Genomic DNA, 22488 nt, shown 5'->3' on the forward strand with positions numbered 1-22488 from the left:
ATTGCCTCAATGGGTCCCTATAATAAAGTGCCAGCAGTATGGTGCATTTATGCTGCGGTGTTTGAAACACAAAGTGAATCGATATGTAGCCTGTTTGAGATAGTAGGAAGCTGGACAGGCAAAACAAAGTAAGGCTGTAGGTAAGCACAAACCCCTACGCTAAGGTGCGATCAGTGAATATGCATCTATAGGTCCTATGGTATAAATAAGGGATAATGAGCTTAATAAGTAACTATAAGTAACTATTTTATACCTGTCAAACTGAACTTCTTGGCAAACAATGGCGTCCCTCTGCCCCGACGCGCGTTTCGCTCCGCTTCTTTGGGAAGCGCGTTAGGACAGGGGGCGTCCAGGTTTAAATATCCCTATTGACCAATCAGGTGAAGGTGGGAGGAGGTTCGGCTGTGTCAAAAATTTCAGCAACCAAGAAGGAACTGGAGAGTATGACATTAGAGCTTACATCACATGTGCATCCAAAGGTGTTATTAAGTTCCCTTTTTATCATTCCTAGCACCTTTCCAATTTTTAATATATTGCTGTTAAATAAATTAAATTTTAATATTTATTTTTCTACTTCATTTTTTTTACTTTGAGAAACACTCATTTTTGGTAAATACTGGTTGAATGGCTTCAAAATATTGTATAAAGCCTACTCAGAAGAGTGGAAGCTGTTATGTCCAACTCCATAATAAATGTTATAGATTAAGAGTGATAAAAATAAGGTATTATAAACTACTGTACAGCTAAGTTCACACTGGGTGGTTTTGCTGTATTTTATTTCTGCAGCAAAACCTGAGTGGTTGGCAGGAAGGAAGCTGTGGCAAAAATGCAGGTTTTGCTGCATTTTTGTGCGGTGGTTTTGGTGCATTTTTTCAGGCATTTTTTTCATTCAACTCAATGGATGAAAAGTGCTGAAAAAATGCTTAAAGAAGTAACATTCTCTATGTCCAAAAAAACAACCAAAACGCAAAATACTGATGACAAAAAAACAAGCTATCTATCTATCTAGCTATCCTGACATGAGAAAAAAACTAACTACACCATCTTTGATTTCTATGGTTTTACCTTTAAGGCCATAACAAAAAAACATCTGGACATCTAGTCCTTCAAAAGTCTTAAAATTGTGCAAATATAATCTCAGGTGAACAACAGCACGTAAGAAAGCACAGTCATGCTATTACTTATTTATTAAAAACTAAGCCAAAATGCAGAACCGGTATGTTATAAAAAATAAGTACACCTCATGAAGATGTCTATAGCCATCTTTAGCAGCAATAACTTGAAGCAATCATTTTCTATATGACTACATCAGTCTCTCACATCGTTTGGGAGAATTTTATTGTCGGATCTTTTTTACAACTTAATGAGTAATAGTCATTTTAATTTGTATTTAATAAATCAATAATACACATGAAAATAAGAAACTTTGTAAAATATATTATCAGAGAAATGTGCTTTTTTCTCCTCATGGACTGATCTTTCATTCTCAAAATTCTCAATTCACAGGTAAAATCTGTATTCAGTGAAGACAGATGGTTACAGTACTAAGACAAAAGATGGCAGTTAGTGAACTTGCAGCAGAATATCTGTATCTGTCCCCATCTCCTCTTTCTTTTCCTGCCATAGAATTTTAGAAGCATCAACCCTTATCTCCTAATCAGTAATTAGACACATCTGTCATTACCGAATACAGCTTTTTCCGATGATAAAGATCAGTCGAGGAAGAGAAAGAAAAAGATTTTTCTGATAAGACATATTACAAAGTTTCTTATTTTCATATGTACTAATGATTTTTTAAATATAAATTAATTAAAATAATGGTTACTCTATAATGGGGTTATACAGACTTGGGGTTCAAGTTTGCAGTCACTCTACTTGGGGTTCAAGTGACTGTAAACCTGACCCCCAAGCTTGAACAGCCCATTTAAGTACATTAATGTTTATAGGGATTCTTATTTTTGCAGAGCTCTCTTAAGGTCTCGCCATTTATCTCCACTCCCAGTTCCATTCTTTAGCAACAGTATGACGTTTGGAGTGGATGTTGGCTGTGCTATTCAGCCAGCATTCAACTGCAACCACAGCGATAGTAAGCTACTATCACAACAGCGTAGATTCTTAGGTGCCAATATAAATAGTGGTTTAAGTTGTTTAAGTGGTTTTCGAGGTACCGGTAATTTTATCATGGTAGTCAGGAGCACTTTAATGGCCTTTGGTGTCTGCCATGGTATTACATCTAAGACCCCCTGCCACCAAAGTAATACAGTGTATCGTCCAAGTGATCAACAAGCAAGTTCAAGTCCTCTAGGGGTACAAATAAATTATGCAAAACACCAACAATAAAATAAAAAAAAGGTATATTTCTTGGAAGTGAAGAAGGCAAAGCCTACAGCAAAAAGAATGAAAAATTACCAAGACCTTGAGGAATTATTGATCAGGCAGAGCGCTCCTGAATGTCTCTGAATGGTCATAAAGAGAAATTTGAAGCCGTACAGTTTCAGGTGCTCAGATCTCTCTATTCTGTCTGAAATTGATACAAGGGTCACTGCAGGAAAGAAATCATCAGTATTTAGAATGTATTTACTCGAATGACAGTCTAGCACTGACCCATAACAAACCTCTGGCCCCATGTTCACAACCTTAGGGCTCAGAATCAGTTCGAGTTTCGTCAGTGTTTTTGATCAGTGTCATCAGAGTTTGGTCACAGTGTCAGTTTTTACCATGAGAGTTGGAGCACTGTTTCAACTGTTTTTATCAAATGTAAAAAAATGCTTAAGGTTTCTAATTTTCTGCATCAAACCGTCAGTGGAAAATTGACAGTACATGGATGCCATCTGAGTGCTGGCCGATTTTTTCATGGACCCATAGACTTGCATTGACTAAGTGTTGACCTTTATCTAAGCCACACTGGTTGTGTGTTAATTGGCTCAGACGGAACAGTGCCAACATCCCTAATTGCCCTGCTCACTATCTACAAAGGCTTAGAAAGAACATTGCTGGGCAGCCTGCCCAACAATGCTGTCTACGGTGGCCAATATTTCCAGAAAATCAGCTGGCTTGCTGTGTTTTCTTACCTTTTGCTGCTGCTATGAGCCTCCCCACACCACACAATGTGTTTATGTTTTTTGGTGGGTCCCATTTCTTCTACTTATACCCTTGAATCTAAGCACATCATAAGTACATTCTCCACTGCTCCCTTTTTAAGACTATGGAGAACCTTGGGATATTTATTTACATCAATTTTGGTATTTTTGTCTGTAAAACATTTTTGCAAAAGGGTATTAATAAACCATTCAGACCATTTGCCTTCTGCAGTCTCTATGTGTCGCAGTGCACAGCTAGCTGCAAAATGAGAAAGGAGTGAACTCATCTGACAACAAGGTCTGTAAACCTTATTTCAACTTTCTTGAATCATCTTTTAAGCTGATTCATGGATTTATGACCAAATTCAACTGAGTTTCTGGTTTCCTAGCTTACTGGTCATCACTGCAGTCTAAAAGTAGTGGCAGGTGTCCTAGGCAATGGGGACTGTGCTGACAATTTCTTTCCTACATAGCTTTAAACCACTGCTATGAAGTCAGCCAGATCATTGGATCCAGACATCTTCTGTTCTGCTGACCTCATCTGATGCTAGAGAGGCAAAGCTACACAGTCTGGGTCTATTGCACAATGATGCCACTGTCCTAAACTGTTAATCATGCAGGAGCATTATGTTCCCCTTCCTACTGGACCCCTTTTTGCCAACGGTTTGTGGCTGTGAACTCCTGCTTGATTGACAGTGTAGACCAGTGTTTCCCAAACTCCAGTCCTCATGGCCCCCCACAGCTCTTGTTTTCAGGATTTTAGTTTGTATTGCACAGGTGATAGAACTGATGCCTTGATAATACTTCTTTCACCGGTGCAATACTATGGAAATCCTGAAAACATGACCTGTGGGGGCTACGAGGACCGGAGTTTGGGAAACACTGGTGTAGACCAAAAGCATTATCACTAATGAAAAACTAACATGAGACAACATCCTTAACACATTTTGCAATGTTTTAGATACTTCACAGTAATACAAAGGCAAATTTTCCTATCTACTATATAATTGTCTAAGGATCACTTCCGTCTGTGTGTCTGTCTGTCTTTCTGTCTGTCTGTCACGGATATTCATTGGTCGCGGCCTCAGTCTGTCCTGGAAATCCAAGTCGCTGATTGGTCGTGGCAAAACAGCCATGACCAATCAGCGACAGGCACAGTCTGGAAGAAAATGGCCGCTCCTTACTACCCGCAGTCAGTGGCCGGCATACTCCCCTCCACTCACCACTCACACAGAGTTAATGCCGGCGGTAATGGACCGCGCTATGCCGCGGGTAACACACTCCATTACTGCCGCTATTAACCCCGTGTGTCCCCAACCTTTTACTATTGATGCTGCCTATGCGGCATCAATAGTAAAAAAATGTAATGTTAAAAATAATAAAAAAACAAAAAATCTGCTATACTCACCCTCTGTTGTCCGCTGAGCCGCTCGCGCTGGCTGCCATATTCCGTTCCCGTCGATGCATTGCGAAATTACCCAGAAGACTTAGCGGTCTCACGAGACCACTAAGTCATCTGGGTAATTTTGCAATGCATCCTGGGAACGGAAGATGGCGGCAGCCGCGCGCCTATCGCCGGAAATCCGCTGGATCCCAGGAGGTGAGTATATTACTATTTTTTATTTTAATTATTTTTTTAACAGGGATATGGTGCCCACACTGCTGTATACTACGTGGGCTGGGTTACATACCGCATGGCTCTGTGCTGTATACTACATAGGCAGTGTTATATACTGCGTGGGCTGTGTTATATACTACATGACTGGGCAGTATACTACGTGGCTCTGTGCTGTATACTACGTGGCTCTGTGCTGTATACTACGTAGCTGTCAATATACTACGTGACTGGGCAATATACTACGTGGCTGGGCAATATACTACGTGGCTCTGTGCTGTATACTACGTGGCTCTCTGCTGTATACTACGTGGCTCTGTGCTGTATACTACGTCGCTGGGCAATATACTAGGTGGTTGGGCAATATACTACATGACTAGGCAATATATTACGTGACTGGGCAATATGCTATGTGGCTGGGCAATATACTACGTGTCTGTGCTGTATACTACGTTGCTGTGCAATATACTACGTGACTGGGCAATATACTATGTCACTGGGCAATATACTACGTGGCTGGGCAATATACTATGTCACTGGGCAATATAGTAACATAGTAACATAGTAACATAGTTAGTAAGGCCGAAAAAAGACATTTGTCCATCCAGTTCAGCCTATATTCCATCATAATAAATCCCCAGATCTACGTCCTTCTACAGAACCTAATTGTATGATACAATATTGTTCTGCTCCAGGAAGACATCCAGGCCTCTTTTGAACCCCTCGACTGAGTTCGCCATCACCACCTCCTCAGGCAAGCAATTCCAGATTCTCACTGCCCTAACAGTAAAGAATCCTCTTCTATGTTGGTGGAAAAACCTTCTCTCCTCCAGACGCAAAGAATGCCCCCTTGTGCCCGTCACCTTCCTTGGTATAAACAGATCCTCAGCGAGATATTTGTATTGTCCCCTTATATACTTATACATGGTTATTAGATCGCCCCTCAGTCGTCTTTTTTCTAGACTAAATAATCCTAATTTCGCTAATCTATCTGGGTATTGTAGTTCTCCCATCCCCTTTATTAATTTTGTTGCCCTCCTTTGTACTCTCTCTAGTTCCATTATATCCTTCCTGAGCACCGGTGCCCAAAACTGGACACAGTACTCCATGTGCGGTCTAACTAGGGATTTGTACAGAGGCAGTATAATGCTCTCATCATGTGTATCCAGACCTCTTTTAATGCACCCCATGATCCTGTTTGCCTTGGCAGCTGCTGCCTGGCACTGGCTGCTCCAGGTAAGTTTATCATTAACTAGGATCCCCAAGTCCTTCTCCCTGTCAGATTTACCCAGTGGTTTCCCATTCAGTGTGTAATGGTGACATTGATTCCTTCTTCCCATGTGTATAACCTTACATTTATCATTGTTAAACCTCATCTGCCACCTTTCAGCCCAAGTTTCCAACTTATCCAGATCCATCTGTAGCAGAATACTATCTTCTCTTGTATTAACTGCTTTACATAGTTTTGTATCATCTGCAAATATCGATATTTTACTGTGTAAACCTTCTACCAGATCATTAATGAATATGTTGAAGAGAACAGGTCCCAATACCGACCCCTGCGGTACCCCACTGGTCACAGCGACCCAGTTAGAGACTATACCATTTATAACCACCCTCTGCTTTCTATCACTAAGCCAGTTACTAACCCATTTACACACATTTTCCCCCAGACCAAGCATTCTCATTTTGTGTACCAACCTCTTGTGCGGCACAGTATCAAACGCTTTGGAAAAATCGAGATATACCACGTCCAATGACTCACCGTGGTCCAGCCTATAGCTTACCTCTTCATAAAAACTGATTAGATTGGTTTGACAGGAGCGATTTCTCATAAACCCATGCTGATATGGAGTTAAACAGTTATTCTCATTGAGATAATCCAGAATAACATCCCTCAGAAACCCTTCAAATATTTTACCAACAATAGAGGTTAGACTTACTGGCCTATAATTTCCAGGTTCACTTTTAGAGCCCTTTTTGAATATTGGCACCACATTTGCTATGCGCCAATCCTGCGGAACAGACCCTGTCGCTATAGAGTCCCTAAAAATAAGAAATAATGGTTTATCTATTACATTACTTAGTTCTCTTAGTACTCGTGGGTGTATGCCATCCGGACCCGGAGATTTATCTATTTTAATCTTATTTAGCCGGTTTCGCACCTCTTCTTGGGTTAGATTGGTGACCCTTAATATAGGGTTTTCATTGTTTCTTGGGATTTCACCTAACATTTCATTTTCCACCGTGAATACCGTGGAGAAGAAGGTGTTTAATATGTTAGCTTTTTCCTCGTCATCTACAACCATTCTTTCCTCACTATTTTTTAAGGGGTCTACATTTTCAGTTTTTATTCTTTTACTATTGATATAGTTGAAGAACAGTTTGGGATTAGTTTTACTCTCCTTAGCAATGTGCTTCTCTGTTTCCTTTTTGGCAGCTTTAATTAGTTTTTTAGATAAAGTATTTTTCTCCCTATAGTTTTTTAGAGCTTCAATGGTGCCATCCTGCTTTAGTAGTGCAAATGCTTTCTTTTTACTGTTAATTGCCTGTCTTACTTCTTTGTTTAGCCACATTGGGTTTTTCCTATTTCTAGTCCTTTTATTCCCACAAGGTATAAACCGCTTACACTGCCTATTTAGGATGTTCTTAAACATTTCCCATTTATTATCTGTATTCTTATTTCTGAGGATATTGTCCCAGTCTACCAGATTAAGGGCATCTCTAAGCTGGTCAAACTTTGCCTTCCTAAAGTTCAGTGTTTTTGTGACTCCCTGACAAGTCCCCCTAGTGAAAGACAGGTGAAACTGTACAATATTGTGGTCGCTATTTCCTAGATGCCCGACCACCTGCAGATTTGTTATTCTGTCAGGTCTATTAGATAGTATTAGGTCTAAAAGTGCTGCTCCTCTGGTTGGATTCTGCACCAATTGTGAAAGATAATTTTTCTTGGTTATTAGCAGAAACCTGTTGCCTTTATGGGTTTCACAGGTTTCTGTTTCCCAGTTAATATCCGGGTAGTTAAAGTCCCCCATAACCAGGACCTCATTATGGGTTGCAGCTTCATCTATCTGCTTTAGAAGTAGACTTTCCATGGTTTCTGTTATATTTGGGGGTTTGTAACAGACCCCAATTAGAATTTTGTTACCATTTTTCCCTCCATGAATTTCGACCCATATGGACTCGACATCCTCATTTCCTTCGCTAATATCCTCCCTTAAAGTGGACTTTAGACAAGAGTTTACATAGAGACAAACTCCTCCTCCTCTCCGATTTTTACGATCTTTTCTAAACAGACTGTAACCCTGTAAGTTAACTGCCCAGTCATAGCTTTCATCTAACCATGTCTCGGTTATTCCCACTATGTCAAAGTTACCTGTAGATATTTCTGCTTCTAGTTCTTCCATCTTGTTTGTCAGGCTTCTGGCGTTTGCGAGCATGCAGTTTAGAGGATTTTGTTTTGTTCCAATCTCCTCGCTGTGGATTGTTTTAGAAATGTTCTTACCTCCCTTCTGAGTATGTTTTCCTGGATCTTCTTTGTTCAAGTCTAATGTTTTTCTTCCCGTCCCCTCTTCTTCTAGTTTAACGCCCTCCTGATGAGTGTAGCGAGTCTTCTGGCGAATGTGTGTTTCCCAGGTTTGTTGAGGTGTAGTCCGTCTCTGGCGAGGAGTCCATCGTACAAGTAATTCACACCGTGGTCCAGGAATCCGAATCCTTGTTGTCTGCACCATCGTCTTAGCCAGTTGTTTGCATCAAGGATCCTGTTCCATCTCCTGGTGCCATGCCCGTCTACTGGAAGGATAGAAGAAAAAACTACCTGTGCATCCAGTTCCTTTACTTTCTTCCCCAACTCTTCAAAGTCTTTGCAGATTGTCGGTAGGTCCTTCCTTGCCGTGTCATTGGTGCCAACATGTATCAGAAGAAATGGGTGGACGTCCTTGGAGTTGAAGAGCTTTGGTATCCTATCGGTCACATCCTTGATCATCGCACCTGGAAGGCAGCATACTTCTCTTGCAGTTATGTCCGGTCTGCAGATGGCTGCTTCTGTGCCTATCAGTAGTGAGTCTCCCACCACCACCACTCTTCGTTGCTTCTTGGCTGTACTTTTTGCTGTCACTTGTTGCTGTGTGCCCTTTTCTTTTTTGCTTGCTGGTATTGCTTCATCCTTAGGTGTGCCATCTTCATCCTCTACAAAGATTTGATATCGGTTCTTCAGTTGTGTGGTTGGTGATTTCTCCATGGTCTTCTTGCTTCTTTTGGTCACATGCTTCCACTCATTTGCTTTTGGAGGTTCTCTGACACTTTTTTCACCTTCTGTGACCAGTAGAGATGCTTCTGTTCTGTCTAGAAAGTTTTCATTCTCTTTGATGAGTTTCAAAGTTGCTATTCTTTCTTCCAGACCCCGCACCTTTTCTTCTAAAAGGGCCACTAGTCTACACTTCTGACAGGTGAAATTTAATTCTTCTTCTGGTCGATCTGTGAACATGTAGCACATGCTGCAGCTCACCATGTAGCTTGTCACATCTGCCATGTTGCTCCTAGATCCTGCTGACTTGCTGTGTGTTTTCCTTCTTGTGTAATCTACTCAGCCAAGCTCTCTTGCAATAATGTCCTACAGGCAAAAATTTACGGCGCGCGGTTTGGTGATTCTTTCCAAGCAGCTGGTCCCGGCTGTACCCAACGATCTTCTAGCTTAGGGAGACTCTTCGCTTTTCCCAGAAGGCACCTGGAATATGCAAATTAGCCTCCTCAAGCTTGAATCCCTGGTTTGGTGATTCTTTCCAAGCAGCTGGTCCCGGCTGTACCCAACGATCTTCTAGCTTAGGGAGACTCTTCGCTTTTCCCAGAAGGCACCTGGAATATGCAAATTAGCCTCCTCAAGCTTGAATCCCTGGTTTGGTGATTCTTTCCAAGCAGCTGGTCCCGGCTGTACCCAACGATCTTCTAGCTTAGGGAGACGCTTCGCTTTTCCCAGAAGGCACCTGGAATATGCAAATTAGCCTCCTCAAGCTTGAATCCCTGGTTTGTACATATACTATGTCACTGGCCAATATACTACGTGTCTGGGCAATATACTACGTGACTGGGCAAAATACTACGTGATTGGGCAATATACTACGTGGCTGGGCAATATATTACGTGACTGGGCAATATACTATGTGGCTGGGCAATATACTACGTCACTGGGCAATATACTACGTTGCTCTGCAATATACTACGTGACTGGGCAATATACTACGTGACTGGGCAATATATTACGTGGCTGGGCAATATACTACGTAACTGGGCAATATACTACGTAGCTGGGCAATATACTACGTGACTGGGCAATATATTACGTGGCTGGGCAATATACTACGTAACTGAGCAATATACTACGTGACTGGGCAATATACTACGTGGACATGCATATTCTAGAATACCCGATGCGTTAGAATCGGGCCACCATCTAGTTATGTATAAAAGCCCAAGTTGCATACATTTAAAGGAAATCTGTCATCAGGTTTTTGCTATGTAACATAGTAACATAGTAACATAGTAACATAGTTAGTAAGGCCGAAAAAAGACATTTGTCCATCCAGTTCAGCCTATATTCCATCATAGTAAATCCCCAGATCTACGTCCTTCTACAGAACCTAATTGTATGATACAATATTGTTCTGCTCCAGGAAGACATCCAGGCCTCTCTTGAACCCCTCGACTGAGTTCGCCATCACCACCTCCTCAGGCAAGCAATTCCAGATTCTCACTGCCCTAACAGTAAAGAATCCTCTTCTATGTTGGTGGAGAAACCTTCTCTCCTCCAGACGCAAAGAATGCCCCCTTGTGCCCGTCACCTTCCTTGGTATAAACAGATCCTCAGCGAGATATTGGTATTGTCCCCTTATATACTTATACATGGTTATTAGATCGCCCCTCAGTCGTCTTTTTTCTAGACTAAATAATCCTAATTTCGCTAATCTATCTGGGTATTGTAGTTCTCCCATCCCCTTTATTAATTTTGTTGCCCTCCTTTGTACTCTCTCTAGTTCCATTATATCCTTCCTGAGCACCGGTGCCCAAAACTGGACACAGTACTCCATGTGCGGTCTAACTAGGGATTTGTACAGAGGCAGTATAATGCTCTCATCATGTGTATCCAGACCTCTTTTAATGCACCCCATGATCCTGTTTGCCTTGGCAGCTGCTGCCTGGCACTGGCTGCTCCAGGTAAGTTTATCATTAACTAGGATCCCCAAGTCCTTCTCCCTGTCAGATTTACCCAGTGGTTTCCCATTCAGTGTGTAATCTGTAATCTGAGGACAGGATGATGTAGGGGTTGAAACATAGATTTCAAAGATGTGTCAGTCATCAAGCTGTGTGCTACTGCTTACTTGCAACAAAGGCTTTATCATTAGGACATTATGATTGCTGTAACTAACTGGCCGCCTAAGCACCAGTCCGACTCTGCCCCCTGTGATAAGCAGCTCACTGTCAAAAGACAATAAAGGTACAGAGCCTGGTGTGGGCGGGATTAGCTTCTAAGCTATAATTCATGCTGCATCTAAAACCTCTGATTGTATCAAAATTGCTGCACCCAGTAATCTAAGTTATACATTGCCAGATTCAGCGTCATTTTGCCTAAATTATGCTCCTCTCAGATGAGGTAGTAAAAATCTGGGGTAAATATGCCCCCAAATTTGTGTTGATGAAAATCAGTGGGTTTTTACCCAAGTAAAATCTGTATGGTTTACATGTTCTGTTTGTGCTCACACGGGTTTCTCTAATTAATGGATTTACCCAATTCCTCCCACATTCTAATCACATACAGATATATCAATGGCTTTCAGTAAAATTGGCACTAGTGTATTTGTGAGGGGCGAAATTCGGAAATTTAAATGTGAGTCCCATTGCATACAGGTCATGTGAGTGATGTCTCTCTTGGTAAAGCAAGAACAGAATGAAGAACACAATGCTGTATAGGGATATTTGTGCAGTATTTCTGTTTTAGGTTTGATATACTCTTTGATGGCTAAAGGGCATTCATTAACTTTCACTCCGCATTTCCAAGTGCTATCTTCATTACATACATTGTATCTTCAAGATACAGTTCACCATGTTGTATGTTTCTTATATAGCGCTAAGATATTTCACATCTTAGTTCAGAAATCAGTTTGGGACTCAGATTCTACATTTTTTAAGTCTTAGAACCACATATACAGTATACTGTAGGGCAAACTTCATAGGGTATCCCGAAAAAGCCAATGCAAACACAAGCAGGCCAAACATTCTCCATGCAGACGTTCACCTGTGGTGCATACCGCTACTTTGCCAATATTCAATCACACTAAAATTCAAGCTTATGTAATGGTTTTCTTTATGCACGTCTAAATAATATTGAAACCATCATAAGGTTCCAATGAAGGCAAAAATAACATGACATCATCATCTAAACCCATTTGCTAACTCTATTTGGATGAAAGAAGCCCATTCTTGTAGTTACATTTCCAATTCCCTAATATGACTATGTCCTCAACATTAATGAACAAAATAGGATCTGTACTAATGCTTTGTTAGCAATATTCTGCAGCAAATAACCCTAAGGTTACATTTGTTTTTCTTGAGCTCTTCCCTCTTAATGTGACTTGCAAACAGAGCGTAATTCCCGAGCATAGCTCACTGTAAAGGTATACATAACATACAACAGCAATTTTTGCAATGACAGTGCAGAGAGGGGATATGAGATCTGTGTGCTAATGAGCTGACACTGCAGAGGCAGAGGAGATGTAGTGGAATGCACTACAACAGCACAGCAGACAAACACAGGAGGCTGATTTCAATACATTTTCATCTATGGAACCTTAACATAATTCACGTTAATTCTTGCAGTGAGTTGTTAGCTGCAGTGGAACACCTTTCTTATTTTGCTGCAATAACTCACCTAAACCGTTTTCTATTTGCCCGATGCGTCTACTGCATCTTGATTGTCTGCACATGACATCAGTGCAAAGTATTGACAAAATCATGTGTCTTAATAAATTAGCGGGTCAATGAATACGGATAGCATTCTGTGCTGCGGAGAAAGGAAGGGGGATGTGTATGGATGTGTGCATGATCATATCTGTACACCTGTGTGTATCATGTGCATATGATGTGTGTCTATGTACATTATGATTGTGTGTATGTATGTGTATGTCTATGGACATTATGATTGTGTGTATGTACAGTATGTGTATGTCTATGGACATTATGATTGTGTGTATGTATGTGTATGTCTATGGACATTATGATTGTGTGTATGTATCTGTATGTCTATGGACATTATGATTGTGTGTATGTATGTGTATGTCTCTGTACATTATGATTGTGTGTATGTATGTGTATGTCTATGGACATTATGATTGTGTGTATGTATGTGTATGTCTATGAACATTATGATTGTGTGTATGTATGTGTATGTCTATGGACATTATGATTATGTGCAAAACTGTAAAGCGCTGCGGAATATGTAAGCGCTATATAAAAAAAATAAAGAAGAAGAAAGAAAGAAAGAAGATTGTGTGTATGTATGTGTATGTCTATGTACATTATGATTGTGTGTATGTATCTGTATGTCTATGTACATTATGATTGTGTGTATGTATATGTATGTCTATGTACATTATGATTGTGTGTATGTATGTGTATGTCTATGTATATTATGATTGTGTGTATGTATGTGTATGTCTGTGGACATTATGATTGATTGTGTGTATGTATGTGTATGTCTATTATGATTGTGTGTATGTATCTGTATGTCTATGTACATTATGATTGTGTGTATGTATGTGTATGTCTATGTACATTATGATTGTGTGTATGTATGTGTGTGTCTATGTACATTATGATTGTGTGTATGTATGTGTGTGTCTGTGTACATTATGATGGTGTGTATGTATATGTGTCTATGTACATTATGATTGTGTGTATGTATGTGTATGTCTATGTACATTATGATTGTGTGTATGTATATGTATGTCTATGTACATTATGATTGTGTGTATGTATGTGTGTGTCTATGTACATTATAATTGTGTGTATGTATGTGTGTGTCTGTGTACATTATGATGGTGTGTATGTATATGTGTCTATGTACATTATGATTGTGTGTATGTATGTGTATGTCTATGTACATTGATTGTGTGTATGTACAGTATGTGTATGTCTATGTACATTATGATTGTGTATGTATGTGTATGTCTATGTACATTATGATTGTGTGTATGTATGTGTGTGTCTATGTACATTATGATTGTGTGTATGTATGTGTATGTCTATGTACATTATGATTGTGTGTATGTATGTGTATGTCTATGTACATTATGATTGTGTGTATGTATGTGTGTGTCTATGTACATTATGATTGTGTGTATGTATGTGTGTGTCTGTGTACATTATGATGGTGTGTATGTATATGTGTCTATGTACATTATGATTGTGTGTATGTATGTGTATGTCTATGTACATTGATTGTGTGTATGTACAGTATGTGTATGTCTATGTACATTATGATTGTGTATGTATGTGTATGTCTATGTACATTATGATTGTGTGTATGTATGTGTATGTCTATGTACATTATGATTGTGTGCATGAATGTGTGTGTCTTTGTACCTTTTGATGTGTAAATAATTGGTGACTGGTCTGTCTCTGTACATGTATGCAGAATTGAGTGTATGCCTCACGTATGTACTATTGTGTTTATATGTGTACCTCAGTTTGTTAGTATGCATGTCTGTCTATGTACATTCAGTCTGTGTATGGCTAGTTATGTTTCATGGGTTTTTGTGAGAGTTAGTGAGTATATATATATAGCGGATATGCCATTGGTGCAATAAGTGCGGGGGCACAGGGGCGTGAGATGTAAGAGGGTCCACCCCCAAAACAGGTGGAATTGTCCATTCTGATGAGCTATTTGACTGTAAAGGGCCCACGTATTGTTCTTGTGTAGGGGCCCACTTCTTTCTGTGTCTGCTCCTGTACACACATACACACAAACATTAAAACATTCATGCACCCTGACTCACAGATACTTATATGTACATGTATATGTACAGTATATATATTTACATGTGCATCTCTGAGTCAGTGTGTATTTGTTTATCTGTCTGTATGTCTGCCTATGTGTGTCTGTGTGTTTATATGTGTTTGCATGTGTATGCTTATTTGTGAAGGTCTGTGTGTGTCTGTGAGTCTGTGTGTGCATATAAGTGTCAATATACATATATATATTGTGGTGCTGTGACGCATGTTACAGCCAGGGGGCACTGTGTGTGTGCTTCAGGATGCGCTTGGAGGCATATTTATGGTGATGAGACAAAGTCCGTCAGGATTGTAAATGGCCGGTATGTGTCGCAGAGGTGCTCTGCGCTGTAAGCCCAAAATGATATGGTTATGCTTGTACTATTAGTTCCACAAGAGTTTGTAGTGTTTACTTATAAGGGCGGGCTTATAGGGTCAGCTGGTGAGCTGGGTGGGACAGGCTAACCACACATACTCCCAAAGGGTATTGGATTGTCCTCGGATGGACTGGAATCCTGCAAGCACCTGGTGAGACCATGGACTGATGGCCTTTGTGTTGGAAGTGCCTGTGATTGGACTTCCTGGAAGTGCATGGAAAGGCTGCATCTACAGAGCCTGAGACGGTTTCTGTGTTGGGGAAGCTACAGTTCCTACTGTGGATCTGGACTATCTGAGGTGCCCTGGTCACAAGGACGGTGATCCCAGTGAGGCAGTTTCCCTTTGAACCAGCACTGGCAGGAGCCAGTGTGTGGAGCCGGAGCTCCTGAGAGGTAACCCCGGACAAAGAGATTGTAATACATGGCAGAGAAGTTTATCTGCTGCATGAACAGACTGGTGGTCGTGATAAGTTCATGGATGTAATTGAATAGACTGTATGTCATGTGGTTTATGATGTTTAATAAACCGGATTAGACTGTTTAAGTGGAGAAATTGTGCCTAAGTGCTTCAATTCCGTGCCGAGCGAGTGTTCCCAACCCACTCAGGTAGCGTTTCACCACAATATACATACATACTGTATATGTGTATATGTGTGTCTGAGTGTACTTGGGTCTGTGTGCTGTGCATGTCTGTGAGTCTGTGTGTTCATATAAGTGTGTATGTGTATATATATATATATATATATATGTGTGTGTCTGAGTGTACATGTGTCTGTATGCATGTCTGTAAGTTTGTGTGTACATATATGTGTGTATATATACATATATATGTGTGTTTCTGAGTGTACATATAAGTGTCTATGTGTATATATGTCTGCGTATGCCTGTGAGTCTGTGTGTACATATAAGTGTGTATGTGTGTATATATATACATATATATGTATGGTGTGTCTGAGTGTACATGTGTCTGTGCATGTCTGTGAGTCTGTGTGTACATATAAGTGTCTATGTGTATATATATACACATATTTATGTGTGTCTGAGTGTACATGTGTCTGTGCACGTCTGTGAGTCTGTGTGTACATATAAGTGTCTATGTGTATATATATATATACATATATGTGTGTCTGAGTGTACATGTGTCTGTGCACGTCTGTGAATCTGTGTGTACATATAAGTGTCTATGTGTATATATATATATACATATATGTGTGTCTGAGTGTACATGTGTCTGTGCACGTCTGTGAGTCTGTGTGTACATATAAGTGTCTGTGCATATATATATATACATATATATGTGTGTCTGAGTGTACATGTGTCTGTGCATGTCTGTGAGTCTTTGTGTACATATAAGTATGTATGTGTGTATATATATATACATATTGGTGTGTGTATATATATATACATATATGTGTATGTCTGAGTGTACATGTGTCTGTGTGCATGTCTGTGAGTCTGTCTGTACATATAAGTATATATATATATATATATATATATATATATATACATAATAATTAAAGAAAATTTGGCAGCACTACCCCAAAAAAAACGGGTGCAATAAAACCTGTAAGGCTGCCGTCACACTAGCAGTATTTGGTCAGTATTTTACATCAGTATTTGTAGCCAAAACCAGGTGTAGAAATAAAATACAGAAGTGGTGCATATGTTTCTATTATACTTTTCCTCTGATTGTTCCACTCCTGGTTTGGTTTTGGCTTACAAATACTGATGTAAAATACTGACCAAATACTGATAGTGTGACGGTAGCCTAAAGGTGATGTCCAAACCTTCAAAGTAGAAAATCAGAAAAAAAACAGGCAGCACTCTAAAAATCTAAATGAAAAACCATGGCTTAAGCCACGGTTTTTCATTTTGATTTTTGGAGTGCTGCCTGTTTGTTTCAGATTTTATACATATATATACATATATATGTATGTGTGTGTCTGAGTGTACATGTGTCGGTGTGAATACATGTGTACACATCAGTAGAGTAGTGATATTTGACTACTTTCACAGGATCTGTGCTATTGTTCTCACATACATAACATTTCCATTCTAATTTTGACTGAAGCATTTGACAGCCATCCTGTATCTGTAATTCCCTCTTATGGTCCAGGCCTTAAAGGGGAACATTTTGTAGTGCCTTTGCCTTTTAAAGCAATAGGGACAAATTGTCTTAATGGAAAATATATCTACAGAAATCCACTAAAGTGTTAATTCAGCTCTGTAATAATGTGATACCGGGTTATACCAGTGTGGAATTCAAGGACAAAGTGTTGTAGCAGTTGCATTATATACATAAGGGGATAAGAGAGTTATTTGTCAAGAAACAGAGAGTGTCTCCAAGACTAAAATGACATAAATTGTATCAGTTCTGCTTTCTGTGGCACCACTGCAGGGTTTTCTTGGCATACTCATCACTTTGGAAGCAGGAGCCCTCTAAATCCTGAGAAGAGTGCACAAAGTGAGCAAACTACATCATCCTAGCAGCCCTGCCAATCATGTCCGGATGACACCGCCAGCGTTGAATGAAACCTCCTTTTTCCTTTTATTTTTACTCATCAAGAGCTAAATAGAACAGATTAATTGATATTGATATAATTTGCTGAGTAAATTTGATTCTGATGACTTGGCACTGCACCTTGCTGAGTACATACACACTGGCGCGTTAGGTGGCTTCATGCTGGGTAAGCCTTTCACTTTTGGGAATTAGGAAGTTAAAGCTTTCTGACATCTGAAAAATTATTGGTTTTCATTTGATTTGACACCCTGAACATTTTTATTACTCCGATCAGGCTCGGCATGACTGATTCATTACTCGGCTACTTGAGTTCCTAATTTGGGTTCAGAAGGCATTTAGCACTAAACATCCACTCCCTTCACATTTTTTTTTCTTTCCATCGTTTCTCAATACAGAAATATAAAGATATCAACTTAATTCTGAACACCCATCAAGCACCTTTCAGTTCTCTAATTTGCCTTATCTAACACATCTCGGTGTATAACATTGCTTTCCGTGTGTAATTTGCTTTATTTCCATAAAGAAATATTGTTGATTGAAATCAATTACTTAAAAAGTACGTGTGAAACCCTTTGTGCGTTTAGGTTTAATCCATTCATTGATATTTGAGAAACGGCGTTGCAAAGCCAACCTCTTGAAGGGATTACCTTGATTAAGGATTAAGGAACTAAAGTGTTTGATGGAAATGACATTCATTCCAGAAAAAAAAAAAGAAGACGAAGAGGAAGCAATAGATTATAAAATGTATACAGAACCAAGGTGAACTTTAGCAGAATCTTGTCGAAATTTCATTACCACGTAGGTAAAACCTAATTATTCATGGGGAAGTGGCAGGAGGACAAAGTTGAGTTTTCGAAATAGAAGGGATCATATTTTGTTTGTAGCTAAGTTGGCTTTAAAAAGTAGACTTGAAATATAGTAAATTCATAGAAGTCTTGTTAAATACTCAATTCATAGAAGACTTGTAAAATAGTCAATTCATAGAAGACTTGTAAAATAGTCAATTCATCGAAAATGTCCATGTAGCCTCTTGTGGTAGAACTGATCAGATATCACATAGATAGAATGCACTTCGTACTTGTCAATCAACCTCTTGGCTAATTGGGTTTTGGAGGCTGGAATGCCCCATTACTACAGTTTACAGTATCCACTACCATTGGACTTTGTAGAAGGAACGAGAACTTTGATCTATCAAGGAATCACTCATAGCCAACATCTGGCTTTTGTTATTGGCTCTGATCCACTGCAGCACAGTCAGATCCCGGGTATGTTGTCTGGTTAAAATTGATATATATGCATATATATATATATATATATATATATATATATGTGTATATATATATATATATATATATCTTACATTATATAAACCCTAATAGAAATTTTCCCCCATGAGACTATGTTCAGCAGCACTACACACATATATATTTCCCCAGCATACTTATTATATCATGTGGACCACAGAAGCGAAACGAGCACTGCAGAGAAGAGCTCATTAAATACTATGCAATAAAACTATGATGTCTTGCTATTCTTCACATGCGAAATATTCTCCAGCATATGCTATAGCACTATGCTCCCAGCCAATGAGATATTGTCACCATTTGACAATGCACCGAGATCCCAGTGATTGCTAATTCATGTCCAGACTTTGAAAGTGCTGCATTAGATCCTCAGATAACCAGCAATGCCTCTCTACTGTTACAGAAGGGGGGGGAACATAAAAAAATGATATAGGGAAGAAAAACAAGAACAAGGGAGAGAGACCAAGAGTAAGAAGAAACAGAAGAAGAGGTCATCTCAGCAAATAAAGATATAGATGGAGACAGTGAAAGCGAGAGGTGGAGAGATTATACTTTACAGACTACTTTGGTTATGCATGTGTCAACATGAGATGACATTTAGATTGCTTCTAACACATGGAAATGCATCATTTCTGTAATAATCTCAAAATTGAACTAAAACTCACTTTAATTAATCATTTACTTTCGGAACGTCAAGAAGAGCATAAAAAAAATGTCTTGTAGTGCATCAATATATTGAATTGTACATACAGGGACCTGCCAGTGCATCAGTCAGGAAAGCTATAGAGAGCATTATATTTCTGCACACCCGTCACGCCATGCATCCCCGAAGCTGTGGGTACTTACAAGCATTGGTCACAGAGAAACTGTTGGAAGAGTCTAAGTGATCTACATTGTGAAACAGCTGGAAGGGCCGCTCTGTGTTATTTTGGTTGGTGTTGTGCAGCTGGACTGCAAATAAAAATGCGCTGTGCTCCTGAATTGTGTTTTTCATGAAAAGTCCACCTAAAAGAAAAAAAAATGACGGAAACAGGAAAAAAAAAGTCAGATCGCGAAAAAGTAACATGATCTGCAACTGCATACATGACTTTATTGGCCAAATGATGTCCCATTCATATAAACTATAGCCGGCTTTAATTGGTAACGGGGTCATTTCCCTTTAAGGGATACATTTGCTCTAAGCCCAGCAAGTGCTTTTTTTTCCCTGCCTTTCTTTTAATACAATTTGCTGACTCCAGTTCTTCTACAGCTTCCATCAAGAACCAGACGAGCGAAGCTATTCAGCGGCGTACAAGATGTGACTGAATGGAAGGCTGTGTGTTTCTTTACATACTGCCCATTCTGCTCGCATTCCCGGTACAAAGAGCAGGCTCTGAGCGGATTTTTTTTTTTTTTGGTCTAAGCATTCCTCTGCACAACTTTTTCTGCAGTGTGTTGAATCCACATGAAGCTCTATAGAGAAGCTTTGCTACTTTAATTAAAAAGAAAAAAGCTGCAGTGACTCAAGCCATGTTAGGTGTACAGTATGCCTTAATCTCCCTCTGTATCTGCATTCTGTCTGATTCTTTATTTCCAGCAGACACCAGAACAATCCTATCAGGGGAAGCTGCTACACTATACATTATGGGCTCGGGGAAAAAACCGAATCCTGACAGTCATGATACATGAGAGTAAAGGATCAGGGGCAACGCTACAGTGCATGAAGTTGGGCAATGCTCTGATCCAGTCCTGCTAATTCAGGACATTGGGAGCATGATGCTAGCCCCTGCCTCCTGCATACAGTCACTGCTGTGAGATACAAAGGCAGCATGCCTCCCTAGGCAGGATCTGCACATATATACAGCACACAAGGCTACAATCAGCAATCCAGGCACTTACCTATATTTATAGTGTTGGGGAATCCTCCATAGGTCTCTCCTGCAAGGCTTAGCAGCAATAGGAAGACAGTCTGGAGCTCGTTTTGTCCCATTTTCACAGCCTTAATTTCTAAAACGAAACTGACACAGCCTGGGCATTCAGCACTTTGCCCAGTCCCTCTGCTTTTACAGCAGCACCATGGACAGCTCCATTGGCTGCAAGCTGCAATTCAGCCCCCTTTTCTCACTATGGAAAATCAAGGGGACTTTTCCCAAAGATGGTGGTGAACAGAGAGAAAGAAAGAGAGAGAGAGAAAGGGAGTGAGAAAAAAAAAAAAAAGATCAGATGAATAAGGCTCCTCCAATTGGACCAGTAGGGGGGTTATTGATCAAACTTGATCTGACGTTGAGTTAAAGCAGCATCGTTGAGCTCAGCCTCACTGCAGCCCCTACACGACTGCAAAGCACAAGCTCTGCATTTGTCTACAAGGAGATGGAATCGATAGAAGCTCCACAAGCCTCACGTGGACCGCCAGCTAACCCCTTCATTACTGAGGACACCGCAGCTTGTAGGTCTCCTTCCCCTTCCATGATCCCAGAATGTAATGCTGCCAAGTGTCCCAAAGAAATGTGCCAGGAGCATCAGGAGCCCATACACCCTCCTGCAGATATCTCTGCTGTGCCACCATGGAAGCAAAAGGCAAATCACCCCCTTCTTTTTATTAATGTAGTCACATGAGAGATGATTCTAAAGACAAGCCGAGCTGGATCCTGTCTGGATCTGCAGCAGATGCGTCTCCGCCAACTGTATCTTAGACATTGCTTGATTAGTTCAATATCTGATAGATTATTTGTAAGCATTGTATCTGTACTAGATGCAGAATTGCTTTGTTCTACACATTACTCCCATGCATCAAGCTCCATAAGGATGGATATTTGCACATGATATATTTGTTGCAAACCCATTTCTGTAATAAAACTCATAGGTTTGCACCTAACTCCGGACATCCTCGCTCAGGACACTATTTGGGGTTATGGTGGGCAGAGAAAATGTGAAATGGAATTTACCGATCTGAATTGATTATATTTTGGTAAGTTAATGCAGCCAATAGAGCACATCTTTAATATCTGGGGAATCAATATATTTTGCTCATTTACATAATTATGCCATTTGTGCTAACTGATTGAGCATCACATCTGTAGTTCCGACTGCTCCAGACTTGGCTTCTAATTTATATACTTTTTGTAGGAATCAGGGTTGTCGTTCGAAGGTAGAATTTTGATGTGATGTTTTGCATATATTTTAGTATTGCAACATATTGATTCCGCAGGAGATGATTACTAATTTAATCAGAGGATTAAAATATTCAGCGTAATATTTGCGTCATAAAATGCTTCTAGGTTTTCAGGAACCTCAAAGCATAATTGAATCCGTATATAAAGATGACTCCTGTAAATACGTGTGCAAGACTTTCAATGAGCTGCAGAGACAAGCAATCTTGTGAAAATCTTTCAGGCACTGAAGGAGTTTCTCCTTTCCAGCCTCCTCCATCATTGGCTGGAAAAATGCTGATGTAAGCAGAAAACACCAGGATGACGTCACTGCTGAAACCAGAAACTCTGGAAAGAGGTGGCTCTTAGGTCCATTTACTGTGAAAGACATATTTAAAGGGGTTGTCCAACCTTAGGATACA

General features: G+C 39.9%; 1 protein-coding gene across 3 annotated transcripts in view; it reads right to left on the reverse strand.

Annotated features, from left to right (window-relative positions):
• GRIA3 (glutamate ionotropic receptor AMPA type subunit 3) overlaps window positions 1–21507 on the reverse strand; it is a 512289-nt gene extending 490782 nt beyond the window's left edge. For all 3 annotated transcript variants that reach the window (XR_011317998.1, XM_069747185.1, XM_069747184.1), the window contains exons 1-2: window positions 20817–21507; window positions 19785–19943 (exon numbers count right to left, since the gene is read on the reverse strand). Coding sequence is in view for 2 of the 3 variants with exons in the window: in XM_069747185.1 (XP_069603286.1) it covers window positions 19785–19943; window positions 20817–20907 (250 nt within the window). In the remaining variant the exon portion in view is untranslated. The remainder of the gene's footprint in view (window positions 1–19784; window positions 19944–20816) is intronic.
• Between the last annotated feature and the right edge of the window lie 981 nt (window positions 21508–22488).

The sequence above is a fragment of the Ranitomeya imitator genome, chromosome 2 (assembly GCF_032444005.1).
Source record: "Ranitomeya imitator isolate aRanImi1 chromosome 2, aRanImi1.pri, whole genome shotgun sequence".
In the NCBI taxonomy this organism is placed as follows: domain Eukaryota; kingdom Metazoa; phylum Chordata; class Amphibia; order Anura; family Dendrobatidae; genus Ranitomeya; species Ranitomeya imitator.